The sequence below is a fragment of the Camelus dromedarius genome, chromosome 27 (genome assembly GCF_036321535.1).
Source record: "Camelus dromedarius isolate mCamDro1 chromosome 27, mCamDro1.pat, whole genome shotgun sequence".
In the NCBI taxonomy this organism is placed as follows: domain Eukaryota; kingdom Metazoa; phylum Chordata; class Mammalia; order Artiodactyla; family Camelidae; genus Camelus; species Camelus dromedarius.
Window position 1 is genome coordinate 23,512,183 of NC_087462.1, and position 21,191 is coordinate 23,533,373.

General features: G+C 36.2%; 1 protein-coding gene across 7 annotated transcripts in view; it reads left to right on the top strand.

Moving 5' to 3' along the window:
• The window catches only part of NSD1 (nuclear receptor binding SET domain protein 1), a 121,852-nt gene that overhangs the window by 62,816 nt on the left and 37,845 nt on the right, over positions 1-21,191 (top strand). For all 7 annotated transcript variants that reach the window (XR_004131995.2, XR_010378123.1, XM_064480126.1 and 4 more), the window contains 5 exons: positions 9,986-10,110; positions 12,033-12,303; positions 13,483-13,592; positions 18,306-18,381; positions 20,457-20,575. Coding sequence is in view for 5 of the 7 variants with exons in the window: in XM_064480126.1 (XP_064336196.1) it covers positions 9,986-10,110; positions 12,033-12,303; positions 13,483-13,592; positions 18,306-18,381; positions 20,457-20,575 (701 nt within the window). In the remaining 2 variants the exon portion in view is untranslated. The remainder of the gene's footprint in view (positions 1-9,985; positions 10,111-12,032; positions 12,304-13,482; positions 13,593-18,305; positions 18,382-20,456; positions 20,576-21,191) is intronic.

Below are 21,191 nucleotides of genomic sequence, written 5' to 3' on the forward strand. Positions count from 1 at the left end.
GAATTTACCCTCTGAACAAGTTTAAGTATACATTACCATATTAACTATATGCACATTGTTGTACAACACCATTTATTGAAGAGACTATTTTGTCCCCATTGTATAGTCTTAGCGCCCGTGTCAAAGGTACTTTGACCAGACACGTAAGGGTTGATTTCTGGGCTCTCTGCTCTGCTTCATTGAGCTATGTTTGTCTTTATGGTAATACATTGTTTTCATTACTGTAGCTTTGTACTGTTTGAAAACAGAATGTGTGAGACCTCTACCTTTGTATCTTTCTGTTGACTGTTCGGGGTCCTTTGAGATTTCATGTGAATTTTAGAGGGTTGTTTTTTGTTTTTTTTTTTTCCTCTCGCCTATTTCTGCAAAAAATGCTGCTGGGATTTTAATAGAACAGTGAATCTGAAGATCACTTTTGAGTAGTGTGGACATTTTTAAAACATTAAGTCTTTGAATCCATGAACACAGTATATCTTTCCATTTATTTGTGTCTTTAATTTCTTTCAGCAATGTTTTAAGTTTCAGTGCCCAAATCTTTCACATCCTTGGTTAAGTTTGTTCCTAAGTATTTTATTCTTTTTTTATGCTGTTGTAAGTGAGATTGTTTTCTTAATTTCCTTTTTAAATTGTTTATTAGTGTATAGAAACACAACTGATTTTTTTCAATGTTGATTTTTCTGTTTTGCAGCTTTACTGAATTCATTTATTATTCATACAGGGTTTTTTTGTGGAATCTATAAGATTTTCTATGTAGGAGATCATGTCGTCTATGAACAGAGATCATTTTACTTTTTCCTTTCCAGTTTGGATGCCTTTTATTTCTAATTCTTGCCTAATTGCTCTGGCTTGGACTTCTAGTATTATGTTAATTGAAAGTGGCAAGAATGTGCATCCTAGCCTTGATCCTGATCTTAGAGGAAAAGCTTTTAGTTTTTCACCATTGCTGTGGAATTCTCATGTATTACCTTTATTATGTTTAGATAATTTTCTTTTACCTTGCTTGAGTGTTTTTATCAGGAAAAAGTGTTGAATTTTGTCAAGCTGTTTTCTGCATCAGTTGAGATGATCATGTGATTTCTTCCTTCATTCTTTTATTTGTTTTTTAAAATTTTTTGAGTAAAAATAGATTTATTTAGAGAGGGCACTCCATACACAGTACAGGCCGTCTCAGAACGCAAGAGAAAGGCCATGAGGCATAGGGGGTGGGTGGTTAAAGTAGAAATAGATACACACTCCACAGAGTGCAGACTGTCTCAGGAGGTGAGGGAGCAAGACGTGTTGTGTTACATTGATTTTTGTTTGTTGAACCATCCTTCCATCTGAGGGATGAGTTCCACTTGGTCATAGTGTATAATCGTTTTTATGTGCTACTGTTGATTTCAGTTTGCTGCTTTGTTGAGGATATTCACATTAGTGTTCATATGGGATATTAGTCTGTATTTTTTTTTTAAGTATATTTGTCTGGCTTTGGTATCAGAGTAATGGTTACCTCATAAAATGAATTTGGAAATGTCCCCTCCTCTCCAGTTTTTTTTTTTGAAGAATTTGAGATGGTTTGGCTTTAATTGTTTTTTAAATGCTTGGTAGATTTCTACGATGAAGCCATTTGATCCTGGGCTATTCTTTCTTGGGAGGTCTATTTGTTTTTACTGTCTGTCTGCCTGTTTGTTTGTTTGTTTGTTTGTTTCATTTACTGGGGATAGAATCCAGGAACTCATGCATGCTAACCATGTGCTCTCACTGAGCTATACCTTCCCTTTTGGAAGGTTTTTAATGTCTGATTTAATCTCCCATTTGGGTTTTCTGTTTTTAATGATTGAATCTGGGTAGTTTATCCAATTCTTCTAGCATATCCAATTTGTTGGCATGTAATTGTTCATAGTAGCCTCTTAAAATTCTCTGTTGTTCCTGTGGCTTCAGTTGAAATGTCTTCGCTAATTTCTGGTTTTAGTTACTTGTTTCTCTCCTACCCCTCCCCTCCTCCACCATCTTTTTGTAAAAACGTCTTGGTTTTGTTGATACATATTTTTTAAATTCTCTATTTTGTTTATTTCTGGTCTAATATTTATTACTTCCTTTTGTTAAGTTCAAGTTTAGTTTGTTCTTTTTCTTGTTCTTTGAGTGTAAATTTAGGTTGCTGGTGTGAGATCTTTCTTTTTCTTGATGTAGGCACTTCCTGCTACAAACTTCCCGCCTAGGGCTTCTTTTGCTAAATCCCATAAGTTTTGGGGTATTGTGTTATTGCTTCCATTTGTCTCAGAGTATGTTCTAATTTGGGGGTGGGAGGGGTTTCTTCTCTGACCCCATTGGTTGTTCAGGCGTGTTAATTTCCACACTTTTGTGAGTGTTTTGTTTTCCAGCTGCTATTCATTTCTAATTTTATTCCATTGTGATTGGAAAAGACACTTGGTATGATTTCAGTCTTTTAAAATTTAAGACTTATTTTGTGTTCTATTATGTGATCTGTCCTGGAAAATGTTGCCTGTGTACTTAAGAATGTAAGGTTGAGTGTTCTGTATTTGTCTGTTAGGTCAAGTTGGTTTGTAATGATGCTCAAGTTCTCTGTTTTCATATTGATCTTCTGTCTGGTTGTTCTCTTCAGTATTGAAAGCTAAATATTAAACTCTACTATTGTTTTACTGTCTATTTTTGCTGTCCGTTCTGTAAGTGTTTGCTTCATATATTTGAGGGCTCTGATGTTTTGTACATATTTATTTTTGATTGTTTATGATTGTTACCTTCTAAGATATGTTTATAATTGTTTATTTTCCTGCTGAATTGATTCTTTTATCATTATACAATGTCCTTATTTGTCTCTAGTGATAGTTTTGGCTCATCTGTTTTGTCTAATAAGCCACCTCTGCTCTCATATGTATATAATATCTTTTTAATCCTTTCAATTTCATCTGTGTGTGTCTTTACATCTAAGGTGATGTATCTTATAGACAGAATATAGTTGCATCTTGTTTTTTCAGTCCATTTAGCCACCCATGTCTTTTGATGGAGTTTAACCCATTTACATTTAAAGTAATTATTGACAGGGAAGCACTTATTATTGTCATTTTGTTAATTATTTTCTGTGTTGCAGCTAATTTGTCCCTCTCTCTCTCTTGCAGCCTTCCTTTGTATTTCTCGCTCTTTTTTTTTTTTTTTTTTTGGTATTGATATACTTTGATTCCTTTCTCATTTTATCTTTTGTAGGCATTTTCTTTGTGGTTGTCATAGGGCTTACATGAAACATAGCAATCTATTTTAAGCTGATAACAATGTAACTTCAATTGTATATAAAAACTCCACATTTTTATATTTCCCCATTCCCAATTTGTTGTTGGTGACACAAATTACATCTTTATATATTGTGTATTGAGTAACATAGTTTTGTAGTTACAGTTATTTCTTATGGTTTTGTCTTTTAAATTCAATACCAGACTTAAAAGTGCTTTTTGCACCACCATGATAGTATTACAGCATTGTGTTGGTCAGTATCAGCTATTTTTATATGCCTTGGGGTTGCTGTCTAATATCCTTTTGTTTTAGAAAGTATTTCAACTTCATTTTTGAAGGGCAGTTTCACCAGATACAGTATTGTTGGTTGGAAATTTTAATTTTAGTACTTTGAATATATCATACCACATCCGGCCTATAAGGTTTTCATTGATAATCTGATGTGAATTCCCTTGTTCTTGACTAGTTGCTTTTCTCACTGCTTTCAAGATTCTCTGTCTTTTGACAGTTTATGTGTCAGTGTGGGCCTCTGAGTTCATCCTGGTTGGAGATCTTGAGCTTCTGATTTTGGGTGTCCCATTTCCTCTTTCAGATTTGGGAAGTTTTGGGTCATCATTTATTCTTAGTCATACTCTTTGCTTCATTCTTTTTTCTTTTTGTTCCTCTGACTTGATAATTTCAAATGACTTACTTGTGTTTGAGTTTGCTGATTCTGTCCTGTGCTTAAATCCGTTGTTGAACCTTTTTAGTTAATTTTTTCAATTCATTTATTGTATTCTTTAGTTCCAGAATTTCTGTTTGGTTCCTTTTTATAGTTTCTCTCTTGTTGATATTCTCAATTGTTTGGGTTGCTTTTTACATGATTTGTTTTAGTTATCTGTGTTCTCTTGTAGATTTACGGAGCTTCTTTAAGACAATTATTTTGAATTCTTTGATGATTCATAAATCTGTTACTTTGCGGTTACATTTTGGAAATTTATTTTGAAGTGTTGGGCCATGTTTCCTTATTTCTTCACTTACTTTGTGATTTTTGTTTCCCCCTGAGTTTTATGCATTTGAATAAACAACCACTTTTCTCAGTCTTTATAGACTGGCTTTATACAGAGCAAGACTTACCAGTCAGCTTTGCTAGAGATTCTGGGGACCTCTGCAGGTTAGCTGTTGCTCCTGCATCGAGCTTTCTTGTTTTAATTCTCTGTGGCCTCTAGCTATCTGAAGCACACTGGCTCTCCATCAGCTCCCAGAAGCAGACAAGACAGATAACTAGTCCCTTGGGCAGTTTTCTAAAAATTGATTTGCCAGATGCTCCCTCATCTCTCTCCCTTTGTAGAGAGAAGCCAGGAGTTGAGTGCCTTTTCCCAATCTTAGCAAACCACACTGGCCTGTCTGTGTTGCAGGCCCTCTGGCTCCACAGCATGCTGCCCACTCTCTCCGATGTTTTCAGTGCCCAGGAGTCCACACTGTGGGCTCTGTTAGTGCTCCCAGTCAGGTTAGACAAAAACCTGCCCCTTGGGCAGCCCTATGAAAAGGTGGAATGTTGGGCATAACCCCCGACCCCCAGCCATGAGGAGGAGCTCAGCTGTGCTTGCTTTGGGAGTGGTAACATCAGATAAGGTGAATTGGCTCTTTTAATCCATTTCAGGGCTATTCTTGGCTTTACACTTGCCCTGGGGTACTGTAATTTCTTAACTGGTTTCTAGTGTACTCAGAAAGATATATTGATGCATGTATTATTAGTTTGGTATCTCTGAGAGAAATAATGTGGGGACTTTCTGTGCTGTCTTCTTGCTGTTGTCTACTCTTGCTTTGTCTCTTAATGCCAAATAATATTCCAGTGTATGAATAAGCCATATTTTATTTATTCTTTCATCAATTGATTGACATTTGGATTGTTCCTGTTCCCTGACCTTTATGAATAATGCTGTTATGAACATTCACGTGCAGTGTTCTGTATGGTTATGTTTTTATTCCCATTGGGTATATACCTGGGAGTAGAATTCCTGGGTCATTTGGTAATTACATGTATTAAGTTTTGAGGAACTTCCAGAGTATTTTGCAAAGGTGTCTATTTATTTTTTGGGTGGAGGTAATTAGGTTTATTTATTTATTTTAATGGAGGTACTGGGGATTGAACATGCATGCCAAGTACACACTCTACCGGTGAGCTATACCCTCCCCCCTTCCTTTGCTTATTTTTAATTGAGCTATCTGTCTTTTTACTTTAAGAATTCTTTACACATCCATTATTCATTTGCACATACTTTCTCCCATTTTGTGGGTTTACCTTTTACATTATTGATCATATATTTCTAAGCACAAACATTCTTAATTTTGATAAAGTCTGGTTTGTCTACTTTTTTCTTTGGTTGCTTATTCTTTTGGTGTCATCTCTAAGTAACCATTGCCTAATCTAGTTGTCTCAGCACCAATTGTGGGAAAGGGTATTCTTTCCCCCACTGAAAGGTCTTGGCACCCTATTTGAAAATCATTTGACCATAAATGTGATGATTCTTTTCTGGGCCTTCAATTCTTTTTTTATTGATATGAAAGTCTATCTTTATGCCAGTACCACAAAGTCTTAATTACTCAGTCTTTGTAGTAATTAATTATTGTAGCTTTGAAAAGTGCAAGTCCTCCAACTTTATCCTTTTTCAAGATCATTTTGGCTCCTGGATTTTTTGGATCTCTGTATTAATTTTAGGAGCATTTTGCCAGTTTCCGCAAAAAAGCCAGCTGAGGTTTTGAAAGGGGTTGTGCTGAATCTGTAGGTTAGTTGGGGCAGTGTTGTCATTGTAACAATGTTAAATTTTCCAAACTAAGAACAAGGGACGCCTTTCCATTAATTTAGGTTGTCTTTCATCTCTTTCAATGATGTTTTGTAGTTTTCAGTATACTAGGCTTTTGCTTCTTTTGTTCATCTTATTTGTAAGTATTTTATCCTTTAAGTATTTTAGCCTTTTTTGATGCTATTGTAAGTAAAATTGTTTTCTTAATTTCCTTAGATTTCTCACTGCTAATATATAGAAATACAGTTGATTTTTGTATATTGATTTTGTATGTTACAACTTTCCCGAACTCATTTTTTAGCTCTAGTCATTTTATTGTGATTTCCTTAGGATTTTTTTATGTATATGATCATGTCATCAGCCAAAAGAGATAGTTTTGCTTCATCCTTTCTAATCTGGGTGTCTTTTATTTCTTTTTCTTGCCTAATTGCCCTAGCTAGAGCCTCCAGTGCATTGTTGAGAATTAGTAGAGTGAACAGACATCCTTGTCTTGTTCTGATCTTAGGGGTAAAGCACCCGGTTTTTCACCATTTAACTATGATGTTAACTGGGATTTTGATAGATGGTCTTTCAGGTTGAGAAAGCTCCCTCTTGTATGTATTTAGTCTGTCAGGTATTTTTTTCTGTGCTTATTGAGATAATCATTCCTATTTGGCTCCTTTATTCTGCTAACATGATGTATTAATTACAATTGATTGATTTTCTTTTCATGGGGGCTTGAATTTTCCTGGCCCACCAGGCTGCAAATCCACAGGAGGACCAGTCACAATTTCTCAAGGACTTTTTTTCCCTCCTGCTCCCCTTCTACTTTGTGCCAAGACACCTTTTCTGTCATCTCCTGGAGGTTGGGACATGCTTTACTTCTGTTTTACTCTAACTCTGAGGCCCTAGTTTAGTCTTTAAACTTCTGCCTCCTGTTTTAATAGGATCACCAAAAAGCCCTCAGGACAAAAATCAGTTTGAGTGCTCTAATTTCCCAGGGTTATTACTTGCTGTTAGGTTTTGGTCTGTAGTTCTTTATAGTTTTGTCAGTGCTTTGCTTCTTTTAAGATAGTTTTTTTTTTTTTTAAGATAGTTTTAAAAACACTTTATACAGCATTTTAATTTGTTTTCAACAGGAGATTTGGACTGAGGAACTTGCCATTATTATGAAGACTTGTTTGGGTTTTAGCCTCCCCCCACCTTGCCCCCCTTTAAATCCTTTTGTCTCTGAGGTCCCAGAACTAGGGGAGCAGGGGTATGACAGGGGCTGATAATCTATATGGGAGGAGGGATGTTGTTGTTAGTACTCTAGTTTTCTGGGAAAATTCACCATTTTGAAGAAGAAAAGAAAACTTGATAATTCAGTCTTAAAGAGACTTTTTTTTTAAAATTAAATAACTTTATTCAGGGTATAATTTACATACCATAAAATCCACACACTTTTCAGCATATAAGCAGATGATTTTTAGTAAATTTCCTGAGTTGTACAACAATTTCCATAAATCCATTTTAGAATATTTCCACCATCCCCATAAGATCCCTCTATCCCATTTGCAGTTTTCTCTGTTTGTACTCATTGTGATAGGCAACCACTAATCTAGTCTCTATAGTTTGCCTTTTCTGGAAATTTCATATTAATGGAATCATACAATATGTGATCTTTTGTGTCCTGCTCTTTTAGCATAATGTTTGTGTGGTTTGTCCATATTGTGACACATATCAGTATTTTGTTTGTTTTGGCTGTGTGTCCAGCCACATGTGTAGTAGGTACCCATGTCCCAGGTGCCGCATGCACTCCTTACTCCCAGGGTGCTTCTCACTTTGAGCATCCTACCTTGTGCCTTGTCCCTTGGATACCCCATGTCCTGTGCGTCCTGTGCGTCCTGTGCCTGGGCACCTCAACTTTCTGTGAATCCTATGCCAGAAAACCCCACATCCAGGTGCCCGTGCCTGGAACACCCAACTTTTCCACTCCCTGTGTCTTAGAGACCCTTATATTCTGTGCACCTAACAACTTGGGCACCCTGGCCTCAGACATGAGTGGCTTTGCTCACTTGTGCCCTCTGCCTCTCCCACTCCATCCCTGCCCTTGCCGTCCTTGTGTGGGGGCCCTGTGCCTTGTCGTGTCCCCACCTTGCACTGACTGCCCCCTGGGTGCTGCCCTCCTCCACCCTCGGGGCTCCAGTGCTCTGAATCCTTTGCCTCAGGCCTAGTGCCTTTAGTCCGGAGTATCCTGCTCCAGGCTCGTTAGTTCCTGTGTGCTGAGCCAGACCCTGTAACATGTGTGAGGTGAGACAAGAGCTGATGGTGGGCAATTAAAAAATACATATACATATATTGTTCTTTTTTATTGTTGAATAGTATTCCAATGTATGGACATACCACCTTTTACTTATCCACTCATCAGTTAGTGAACATTTGAGGTTGTTCCAATTTTGGGGGTATTTTATTATCTGAGCTGAGATGTGTACATGCTGTAGCCTGGGGCTATTGCTAGACTTGTCCTGTATGAACAGTTTATCTCCATTCTGCACAGGAGGTCCTGGTTCTGTGCTAGGCATTGATGTCTTTTGCCAAGTGTTACATTTGGTGTATACTACCACTTAGTATCTTTTGGCTCCTATTCAGTTTCATGTTTGCTGTGTATGATGTACTGAGGTTTGCACCATCTACACTGTAATTTTGTAGCTTTTACTGTTTTCTTTCAGTATTCAAAAGGTCATATTCTTCTTTTGTTCCTGGAATTCTTTACCTTAACTTGGCAACCATTTTATTTGGTCTCTGTAATTTTGCCTTTTCTAGAATGTTACATAGTTGGAATCATACAGTATATAGACTTCTCAGATTGGCTTTTTTTTCATTCGATAATATGCATTTATGGTTCCTCGATGTCTTTTCATGGCTTTGATAGCTCATTTCTTTTTATTGCTGAGTAATATTCCATTGTCTGGATGTACCACAGTTTATTTATCCATTCACCTACATCTTGGTTGCTTTCAAGTTTTGACAGTTATAAATAAAGCTGCTATAAAAATTCATGTGCCATAAAAATTCATGTGCTGCCATAGAAATTTTGTGTGGACGTAAGTTTTCACTTCCTTTTACATTAACTTTAAATAAATTAAGTGATGTATTACTATTTACTAATATGAAATTACAGCAGTTAGAATTAGTAAAAACGAATTATTTTCCACAACTTATCTTAATGAAGGTTTTGTGGCTTGTTTCCATGTGTGCTAAGGAGTAAGAGTCTTTGCCAAGCTTGTTTTGGCTGTGACCTTTTTGTTTTGGTCTCAACTTTTGTGATCCTTTTGTTGAGAGAACACCAGTATTACCACATTCAGTAATTCAAAGAAAAACAGTATGATGCTTTCAACCATAAAACATTACAAGAGCTTCTCCCACCCGAAAGCAAGTACCCAAAATTCTATATTTTTATCTTCTTTTCTGTCTTTGGCATTCATGGCAAATTTTTTTTTTTTACATCATTGAGATAATGGTATACATGTAATTAATTACATAATTTTGATGTTTCTAACATGAAATGCACTGTGGCCATAATGTGATGTGTAAAATGTTTTTGAAACTTGTGTTAGTGCTGATCAGTAAATATTTTATCTGAATATTCATCCAGTATTCTGCATAATCCAGAGAGATGCTGTTTAAAATGTTAATTCATGGTGTATTTTGTGAATTTACCTGATTTAGAATCTGTATTTTAACGTTAGCTCTGTCACACTAGTTTCAATTTAATCTTTTCCTTACGATCGGATGGGTTGTGGGTGTGGATAGAGCAACAAAAAGTCTCCTTCCTCCCAACTTTTGCATAGGATAAACCATAGCAAATCTTTGTAGCTTCTAAGAGCTTAAGCCAGAACGTTTTTGAGAGTTTTCTATCTCTTTACCTTTGGGAGTGCAGGGATGGCTGCATGAAAACGTTGGGTTTTCCTCTAACCTTTTGGTTAATACTGAACATGTTTCTCGTCTTTTAGCTGTGCGGACAGAGAAGAAACGCCTTAGGAAGCCAAGCAAGTGGCTTCTGGAATATACAGAAGAATATGATCAAATATTTGCCCCTAAGAAAAAACAAAAGAAAGTACAGGAACAGGTGCACAAGGTATGTTCCAGCATTTCAACAACCTTTCGTCAGTCCCTTGAGGATACCGTAATTTTGCCTTCAGTGTCATATTTTATCTTTGTGGGATAATAATTTCCTTCGCTGGGATCTTGTTTTTCAGTTTTTTGCCTCCAGCTTCTGGCATAGTACTTAGCCAGTTATACAGGAAATGTATAAATGAATCTATGTACTCTGTGTGTGTATGTAATATACTTTCCCCCATTGCTTTCAAAATGTGTTTTAAGGATTTGGGAATATTGCTATGGTAAAATGTTTAATAAAGAATACAGGATATAAAAAATAATAGTATGATCCAGTGTTATAATACCTTATTTGCTTTATTTTTATTTATTTATTAAAATTTTTATTTATTTTTGGGGGTGGTAATTAGGTTTATTTATTGACATATATTTTAGTGGAGATCTTGGGGATTAAACCCAGGACCGCGTGCATGCTAAGCATGCGCTCTATCACTCTGTACCCACCCCACCATTTGCTTTATTTAAACTCAAAATATTTTAAAGTTAATTAGAGATAGGAGGGAGCCAGGATGGTGGAGTAGAGAGACTCCCACAAATACACCAAGAATTACATCTACAAACCCGTTGAACCACACAGAACAGCTTCTGAACTCTGGCAGAGTGCCTCTCATTTTGAAATACTGGAGGATTCTCACACAATCCAGTAAACAACGAGTTTATACTATATAACACAGGCAACTATATTCAGTACCTTGCAGTAACCTATGGTGAAAAAGAATATGAAAACAAATTATGTATGTTCCTATATGAGTGAAGTATTGTGCTGTACACCAGAGATTGACACAACATTGTAAGCTGACTATACTTAAAAAAATTTTTTTTAATTAAAAAAATAAAGCAAATTAGAGACATTTTGACTTGATATCCCTAAATAACACGTACCTCTAAAAAACGTTTTTCTTCATAACCAATTTTAACATGGTCACATCTAATAAGATCATTTTATCTAATAACAAATCCATGTTCCTATTTCCCCAGTTATTTCCTAACCTTAACATTTAGTCTATCCAAATCAAGGTCCAGTCTAGGACTACACATTTTATGTAGTTGTTAAATTTCTTAAATCACTTTAAATGGAGGAAAGCCCCCCCTCCCTTTGTATGGCCCTATCTAAGTACTGAGTGACACATTTAGAGTATCTGCCCTCTAGATTTTTGTGATTGTTTTGTTATAGGTGTCACTAAGCTTGTTTATTTGCCCTCAGTGTTCCCTGTTAAGTGGTAGTTACAACTAACAATTTGATTGATTCAAGTTGAAACATTCTGGCTGGATTACATCGTAGGTGTCGTATACTGCGTGGCACTGGGAGGTATTAACATCCAGCAGTTGGTGGTGGATTCCTCTCTTTTGAGTTACGTTTTACCTCTTTTGATCAAGCAGCATGTGCGTACTTTGATTCTAGAAGTATGTTCTATACCCAGTCAGCCATTTCCCTGATGCTTTTGAAAAATAGCAATTGAAGATTCTTGTCTGTATCAATAATTTCATTCAGGGTTACAAAATGAAGTCTTCCAGATTTTATTATTTCTTCTACTTCTCATTTTATTGTCCTGAAGTACATGAAAGGTGGAATAAGAGTTTATTTCTTTCTCATTAATTTACCAACTTAACATTAGGAGCTTTATTATTAGCTGCTTTTATCGATGACATGTTAGGGAATCTTTTTTTTTTTTTTTTTTTTTAGGATTATCACTATAGCTTTAGTGAATTTTTATAGCTGCTTTTATGTCTGGTTTATAGCAGTTAGCATAATGTTGTCTTCAAGTTTCATCCATTTGTAGAATGTCAGAATTTCGTTCCTTTTCAAGTGCTTTGTTGTTTTTGACGCTCAAATTACACCAACTTTGGCCCATGGATTCTACTTTTATTTTTTGCTCTTAGGTAAGTTCCCGCTGTGAAGAGGAAAGCCTTTTAGCCCGATGTCGATCTAGTGCTCAGAACAAGCAGGTGGAAGAGAATTCTTTGATTTCAACCAAAGAAGAGCCTCCAGTTCTTGAAAGGGAGGCTCCATTTTTGGAAGGGCCCTTGGCTCAGTCAGAACTTGGAGGTGGACATGCTGAGTTGCCACAGCTGACCTTGTCTGTGCCTGTGGTTCCAGAAGTCTCTCCCCGGCCTGCCCTTGAGTCTGAGGAATTGCTAGTTAAAACACCAGGTAAGATGGGGATGGGTCTCAATATGTAAGTAGATATAATTAGAGGAAGCGGAAGACTTCAGTATGTTTTGATTGAAAGTCGACAGTGTATCTCTGTACCACAAAAAACCCCCCTTTCATCCTGGGAAATCCCTAAAGTACTGGCTAATAGGACGTAGTTCATGACCTTGAACTGGTGGTACACTGTCAAGAAGACATAATATATAAAAGTATTCTCCTTACTCCATTGTTCCTCTTCCTGATTGTTGGTCAACCCCGGATTACAGGGTTTTTGGGAGGGACGCTGCTTACTAATGGAGTAAACACATAAAATTTCACTTCAGATATTGACTTCATCAATTTTTGTGCAACTTGGGAAGTTGTTTTAAGCTCTGAACTTGTTTCCTCTGTGTAAAATGGAAACTGTAAGGTAATAATGTACAATGAAATTTACCTGACACATAGTAAGCAGCTAAGTGTAAATATTCCCTTGAAGTTAATAACCAGTTTCTTTTCACTTTGTAATTCTTTAAATACCTGTTACCTGGTGAGAATTAGGTTTAAACATACTGTCTCTAATTTCACCATCTGATAATTGAGTGTTGTAGTCAGCCAGGGACAATTTTGGATGTAACTTTTTTATATGCCCAATGGTAGTTTGTGAGGCTATTCCTTATAAAGCTATCCCAATTGTGTTTAATCAAATAAGGCAGAATCAAAGAGAATAATAAAGATAATTACCGTCTCATTACTCCCCATGTGCCAAACTCTATGATTAGGCTCTTTTATATCATTCTTAAGAGCATTCTTACAAAGTAAGTAAGTGTCTTTTACTTATTTAGAAGCAGAACAAAAATTCTAATCCTGGTCCATTTATGCCCAGAATTTAGACTCTACCTCACTTCTCCTTCTTTCATTCTTACCACCAATTAGTTGCTTTAAAGGCAGTTCTACCCTTTTGAGTTCTCCCTTAGTTCTTTTGTGATTAAAAAAAACACATATGTATTTTTTGTAAGTCTTCACATACACACTTCCATTAACTAATATTTTAGAATAGATAAATTCCTACCCTGTCCCTTCCCACAAAATGATAAGAAGAACATTAAAACGTGACCAATTTTTGCATGATGTATAGAATTTTTTTAAATTAGCTTGTGCCCAGTTTCTGAATCACCTAATGAAAAGATATGTGCATTTCAGGAAATTATGAAAGTAAGCGTCAGAGAAAGCCAACTAAGAAACTTCTTGAATCCAATGATTTAGACCCTGGATTTATGCCCAAGAAAGGGGATCTTGGTCTTACTAAAAAGGTATGTTATTTCAGTCAATTCTAAAATAGGGTTGAACCCAGGAAATAGGGGGTCTTAAAAACAAACCTTATTGTAATGCTTAACATCAATGCACATATACTTAGAAATTACAGAATGTCAGAGCATATTTGGTTGGTCTGATCCTATATTAAGAGGCCATTTTGCATTTTTGTGGGCATGTGTATATTTGGTTTTAGGTTTTCTTTTCAAAGGCAAATGAAAAAAGCTTTTAAGATTGAGTAAAGTTGGGGGGATGGTATAGCTCAGTGGTAGAGTGCATGCGTAACATGCACGAGGTCCTGGGTTCAATCCCCAGTACCTCCATCAAAAAATAAAAAATAAGCCTAATTACCTCCCCCTGAACAAAATTTTTTTAAAAAAGTAAATAAAAAGATTGAGTAAAGTTGTGTTCATTTTTTTTCCTCTGGGTTCAAAACTTTTCTTACCTGATTTCTGCTTTACATCTGTCTCTGCAAACCACTAATCTGTTCTTACCCCATTGCTCTCTTTGCATAACACCTCAGAAAAGAGCCAGCTTAAGGCAGAAACATTTGATCTTAAGTTCTGCAAACTTGGTTTTCATTAGCCAAGAAGGCATCATTAAATAGTAGTTGGAAATAGAAAATTATTTTCTAATTCTGTAATAGACAATAGCTGGGTGTTGATTCCTTAGGACACGTTCTTCTCCCTTTACATCCGAGGAGTAACTCAGGGTATATGTTAGAAATTCAGTTGTAGGATGTGCACAGATGTCCTATTTAAAAAACTTTTTTTATTTAAAGAAAAAAATGTGGAATATAATCAAATCAGAAACACATTGAGTTTTTTGCATTCTTTTCTTTAGCTATAAAAAACTTCTATCCTTTAATCCTATATTAAAGCCCATAGTTTTTGTTTTTGTTAGATATTCACCCATCTGGATTTGTGCGTAAATGTAAAATTTAACTTGTATATTTATACCTTATTAAAAATCACATTATGTACTTTTAACTCTTTTATTCTTCTAAGAGCTGCTTTGTGACATGGGCTTTTCAGTTATTCTTAGGCTCATCTCTTGCCCTCTGAAATCTCTACAGTTTGTACAGTCTTCAGTGACAGTGTGTCTCCAGCTTACTCTCCTCTCATTTTAGCTTACACTCCAGTAGGGCCGTGATAATCTCCGTCTGCTGTGCTTTCTCTTCTGGCTTTGTTTTATTCAAATCTTAGCCACTCTGCAAGATTGTTGGAAGAGGTAGATGGGAAGGACCAGGGAAACTGGGATTCAGTTGAATGTTCTGAGCGTGGAAGTGACATTTGCAATCAGATGATAAATTTAGTAGCATTGTAAGGTGAGTCATAGGAGGCTGTTGCCTTACTGCTGGAGGTGAGGTGATGATACAGGTCAGTGAAAGTAAGAACTCAGGACAGTTAAGTGAATGATATCCCCTCTCCCCCAGTTTTATGGAGCTATAATTGGCGTATATAAGTGACTGATTTGAAGGAGTAAGATGATTCTTCAATGGTTTTGAGACTGACTTGCAAAAATAGTGTTAATTTGTATCACCTTGCTCTGTCAAATGTAGTTTTCTAATCTGAAATTTAATTTGTCATGTTTCTAGGTTATTTTTTTTCCCTAAGAGGATAAAAAGCATGATTTAGTTTATATACTTAATTTTAATTTATATAGACAAATGTATCTCAGAATTCCTTTCTTTTTTAAAGTTGAGATTTAATTCACACAAATAAAAAAGCACAGATCTTAACTGTTCTGTTTGATGGCTCTAGACAATTATATATACCATGTAAGTACCCAAACTAAGTATGCATTATATCCATCACCCCTGAAAGTTCTCTTTTGCCCCTCTTCATTCAGTTTCCCATTCTCATCACTTCCAGAGGCAACGCTTTCTAACTTCTGTTACCATAGATTACTTTTGCTTCTTCTTGGATGTTGTATATATTTGTTTTTGTTAACTGGCTTCTTTTATTGAACCCATGTATTTGCAATACATATCCACAAGGGTGCTATTTCAGTAGTTCATTTCCCTTTATTGCTGAGTAGTGTTCCAAGTACAGTTTGCTTATCCTTTCTCTTGTTGATACACGCTTGAGTGTTTTCATTTTGGGGCTGTTAGTCATAAGGCTGGTATGAGTAGTCTCTCTGAGGGTTTGTGTGTGTGTGTGTGTGTGTACTTATATTTTCAGTTCTCTTGATGTAAATACTTAAGGCTGAGATTGCTGGCTCATGAATATTTGTATTTTAAAGAAACTGCAACACTTCTCCGAAGTGCTTGTACAACTTCACACTCCCATCAGCAGTGTATCAGAGTTTCAGTTGCTCCACATCTTTAATAGCATTTGGTTTTCAGTCATTTTAAATTTTGCCGTTCTGGTGGCTATGAAATTATCCCTAATTATGTTTTTCATTTGTATTTCCCTAATGGTTGATGAATTTGAACTCCTTAGTATGTGCTTACTGGTCATTCCTGTATCTTGTAAAACAACTGTTCAAGCACACATACATATATATATTTAAAATTAAAAACGTTTTTTTGGCGGGCTAGGTAATTAGGTTTATTTATTTAATTATTTAAATGGAGATGCTGGGAATTGAACCCAGGACCCTGTGTATGCTAAGCACACACTCTACCACTGAATTATACTCTCCCAACTAAGCACACGCATTTTTGATTGGGCTATTCATCTTTTTTATGGTTGCCTTTTGTTTTTTGTGGGGGAAGGTAATTAGGTTTATTTTGTTTATTTGTTTAATGGAGGTACTGGGGGTTGAACCCAGGACCTCTCTATCACTGAGCTATACCCTCCCCGTTATGGTTGCTTTTTAAGACTGCTTTTTATATTTGGGATATGAGTCCTTTGTCATGTATATGTACAATAAATATTTTTTCCCAGTCTGATGCATGCCTACTCATTTTCTTAGTTGTGTCTTTAATGAGAAGGAAATTTTTAAAGTTATTTTTCTTTTATGATTTATATTTTGTGCTTATTTGAAGAAATCTTTGCCTACTGATGGACACAAAGATGTGCTTCCTCTGTTTGCTTTTAGGAGTTTTATGGTTTTGATTTTATGTACAGGTCTTCATGTTTTGAGATGGAATTTTGAAGCGAATGCCCAATTGCTTTAGTACCGTTTGTTAAGTATCTAATAACTATCGAACTCTTTTATATTATTGGCCTCTTCAAGCATTATTAACTGTCACTTTTGAATTTTAGCTTTTTTCATAAAGAGATAGGCATCAAATTTGGCACTTGAACAAGAGAAAATCAGGATTATCAGTGATGACTAGAACCAGACTCTGGAGAAGAGTGACATCTTTTCTATTTTAGAAGTCAGTTCTGCTGTCTGACATAGTCACCCTCACACAGTTAAGGTCCTGGGTACTCTGAGGTATATTTTGTCATAACGTTGAAACCATGATTCAGTTCCACCTTGGGACTACACCATGGGTTACCAGACAAGCTACCCTACCTGCTGATGGGTCAGTCAGTGGGTTAGAGAAAGAGGAATTTTCTGTTGAGGTAGTGGTACCTTAAGAGTGCGCTGGCTTGATGTATATCCACACCAGATTATGCAAAAGTAAGTTACCAGCATCTTTGTCGTGTCCTCCAAGGCACTTACATTGTTTGTGGTCTTTTATTCTAAGCAGAGCAGATGGATTTTTATTCCTGTAGTGTGATTTTTGCTTGGGTGTATGTGCTGTTATTTCTGTTTTAACTTACAAAATTGATGACATCAGAAGTGAGCATGTTTTTTGAATTGTTCTCTGACTAGTTTTGGGAACATTCGAATTGTTTTTGTGCCACAGCTTTTGGATGAGTGTTACAGAATGAACTATAAATTGGTTATCTAAATAATATAGATGGTGTTTTTCTTTAAGTTATGCAAATCTGTTTTGTGGGTTCGTCCACCAGTCTTTTGATCTGTTTAACTAGATACCTAACACTTGCTCCTTCATTTTCTTTGACTTTGTCAGACTCTGATCTACATTGAGCATGAGTTAAGTTGTGTTCTTCTGATTTATTAATGTATATAATGAGCATTCAGAAGTTCACAGTTGCATTTTATCTTGTTTTGACCTCAGACTTCGGGAACTTTATAGCAAGAATAGCATTCATTATACACTGAATTTTGTTTTACAGTCATGGTGAAGAATATTATTCTTGTGGAAGATATTTTCTTGAAATAGAACTAATTCATACAAACGTTAGTACCAGGGAAATAAAATGTGTAATGAATTACTCTTGATGTTTAAATGTTTTTAGTTTCAGTGTTGCTTTAATTTATATTGATCTATAGCCACTTAGGAAGGCATTCATGATTCAGAGCTTTTTAACATTTAGCATTAATCAAATAAGTAAGTCTGTAAAATCCAGTGACTATAAATATAAGGAAGGTAGATTTTCAGTACAGGGTGTTGTGGAATAGAACTGAGCTGGTGGGTCTCTGAATACATACCTTTTCTCTTCCCCAGTACAGCGTTTTGTGTCTGCTTTATATATTGGGAGTCTCTGGATAAGCTCCCTCTTTAACACCCCCCATCCCTAAAGGAGTGTGTGGTGTTTACCTGTACTGTTACCATACTGTTCCTTTAATTATCAAAACCAGCCAGGATTCTGTATGTATGGCAATAGATAGTTTAACTTTTGGTACATAATTTAAAGGGTTTGTTTTCTATTCCTCTGTAAACCATGATGCTTTTTACTTACTTGTAGTGTTATGAAGGTGGTCACTTGGAGAATAACATTACTGAATCATGTGCTGCATCTCGTTCTAAAGAGTTTGGTGGAGGTGAGTATTTTTGAGATTTAAAAAATGTATTGCAAATGTTAAGTGTGAAGTATCTTGTCAGTTAATGAGAAAAGTTGCTAAGCAAGATCAGTGAGCTTGCACGTTCTAAGACTTGTTTGCGCAATATATGCTTTCTGAAGCTACACATGACACTAGAAAATTGTATTGTCATTTCCAGCTTTATGCTAAAATTAGTTAAATGGAATTAGAATCACGTTAGCGTTAAGGAAATGTTAGCCACAGTAGAGAAAAGTCAGCTGCTTAATGTTCTTACTAGATAATTTTCCAAACTGTGTTGTTACTTTCTTGGCTTTGATTCAATGTTTATTTCTACAGGACAGAAAATACAGAATCTGGGTTCAGGGGGAAGTTACAAATCATCTGAACCAGTCTTTTGTAGTCTTAGTTTCTTTTATCACATTTGTGACCTTTGGTCAGTGAGCGTATGCTTGGAAAGGAGAGCTTACATTTGAGCCTAGTCCAATGTGGTTGCTTCTTAAGGCCTTGGGAATCTTCTAGATTAAATTGGAATCTCTCTCCTGGAAATTCTGTTTCTTCTTGGTTCTGCCCAGAGGAGGAATGGGCAGCCTTTCATTGAGTAACAGACATAATAATCATAATACTCTGCTCTACCAGACTCTTTGCTTAAGGACTGTTGCTTCTAATCTATCTAAGCATTACAGAGTTAAGATGTTATTCATATTATCCCTATTTTGTAGAAGAAACATGAAGGTGAAAGAGGTTAGCAGGGTTAGGGAACTAAATCCAGACCTGGCTAAATTCATTGCCATACTGCCGTCTCTTAATCCACTCCACATTTTTCTCCAATTGTTTTCACGACCGTAATTTTGTCTACCATTGCCATTTATTGATTGGTGTCATTCCTGAAACATTAGCCTAGAGCTGAGCACACTGCATACATATGGTCTACCAGCAAAGGGTACCATGGGGAGAATGTATTTCACGTGGTCTTAAATGCACACTTATTTAAATGTGATCTGTGATTATTAAGTTGTTTAGCAAGTAAATCTAGCAATGAGTTAGCTTATTTTAACCTTGTGTGCAATTATAATATAGGTTGGTCAATTTGTTTGCTTGCTTAAAAAAAAATCTGTTGTCAGAACATCAGTTCTTTCCCGGTACTTTTTGTACTTCAGTTTTTTGTAAAGCCTACAACTTGCACTTCATCCTTTGTGAATTTCATCTAAATGTTTCAACTTTTGAGAATTTTGGGCCTTGATTCTGCCACAATATTAACTCTTAATTAGTTGCAGGCTGTCGGCAGCTTTGATAGCAGAACTTCTCCATCTTAACAGGTAGTTCAAGAAGAGAGCACAGAGGCAGTCTCCTAGCGTCTGACTTTCATGTTGATACTTAGCCAAAATATCCTGGAACATTTTATCAAATACTTCTTTAGATTCCTCCTGATGTTTTCTTTAACAAAGAGTTGAACTGTGTATAATAGAAACTGAGGGAGAGATTAGATTCCATTTTCTAAATATGTCAGAGTAGATGAGGCATCTGTTTTATGTTGTTAGATGTTCGTGATCACGGTACCTCTGCAGGAACGTCATTTGGGCCAGTACACACATTCGGGGAGGGGGGTGTTCTCCCCTTCCTGTAAGCCAGGTTATCGGTATTTCAGCTTTTTGTCTTAACCCTTAAGTCGTACAGCGATACAGTTTATTGTCTTTAATCTTGGAGGCCTGGCTGCTAAATGCATTTTCTCCTCATCTGTAGGATAATAAAGTCTTTTCATGAACTAGAAAGTCCTTTATTTCAATTATATAAAATGAAATTGCTTTAATAACCAGTACATTTACCATTTAATCCACACGAGGCAGAATTTATATATGTGTGTAGCTATTTCCCCTACCAGTTATATACTCATAGGTAAGTCTCTTTTTCCCTCTGACCTTGTTTTTCTCATTTACAAAGTTGGAGAATTAAGCACGTTTTAAGATTGGTTTTTATTGTGTCATTCCATAGTTCTGTGAGGTCCCTTTAGTCGAGGATAGGAGTTCTTGGACATGCGCATGATGAGCTAGCAGGTAACACCTGTTTTCCTGTCACAGGCACTACAAGGCTATTTGATAAACCAAGGAAGCGAAAACGACAGAGGCATGCTACAGCCAAGATGCATTATAAAAAAATGAAAAATGACGACTCATCAAAGGAAACTCCAGGCTCCGAGGTATTACTCAGTTCTTCATCTTTTGCCCTTCCAGAACGAAGCTGCTTTTCACAGTAGAGGACACATTCCTCTTTCCCTTGAGTTTACCTAAAAATAGTCTTCTCTTGAAACAGCCGGTAGTGATAAGGAATTCTGGAGGAAAAGTAGAGCCAGATCCTAGTAGAAATAAGTCCAAGCACTTACGGCAACTGTGGGTATGACCCTTTTGAAAGATCCCATCCATTGCTCTAGGTGTCAGATGAAACATGTAACTGTTTCATCACCAAAAAAGCAGTGTAGAGCAACAGCACGACCCAAAAGGAACATTCATGATGCTCTGAACCAAATACATTATTTATCTGAAAGTTTAAAGATAAAAAATAGAGGCTATGAAGTTATAAAAGCAGAAACCAATAAGAAACATTATGTAAGACACCAAAATAGAAGAGTGCTGAAGTTTAGTAAAAATTCTCTTACTTAATATTAACTCTCTTGGCAAATTTCAGGTGTTCGGTACAGCATTATTAACTATAGTCACCATGCTGTAAAACGAGAGAGCACAATATCAAGGAACCATATGATCTGAATGAACTTGGATATTGCTCTTTAAAGGTTGCGCCTGCTGCGATTAGGGGGC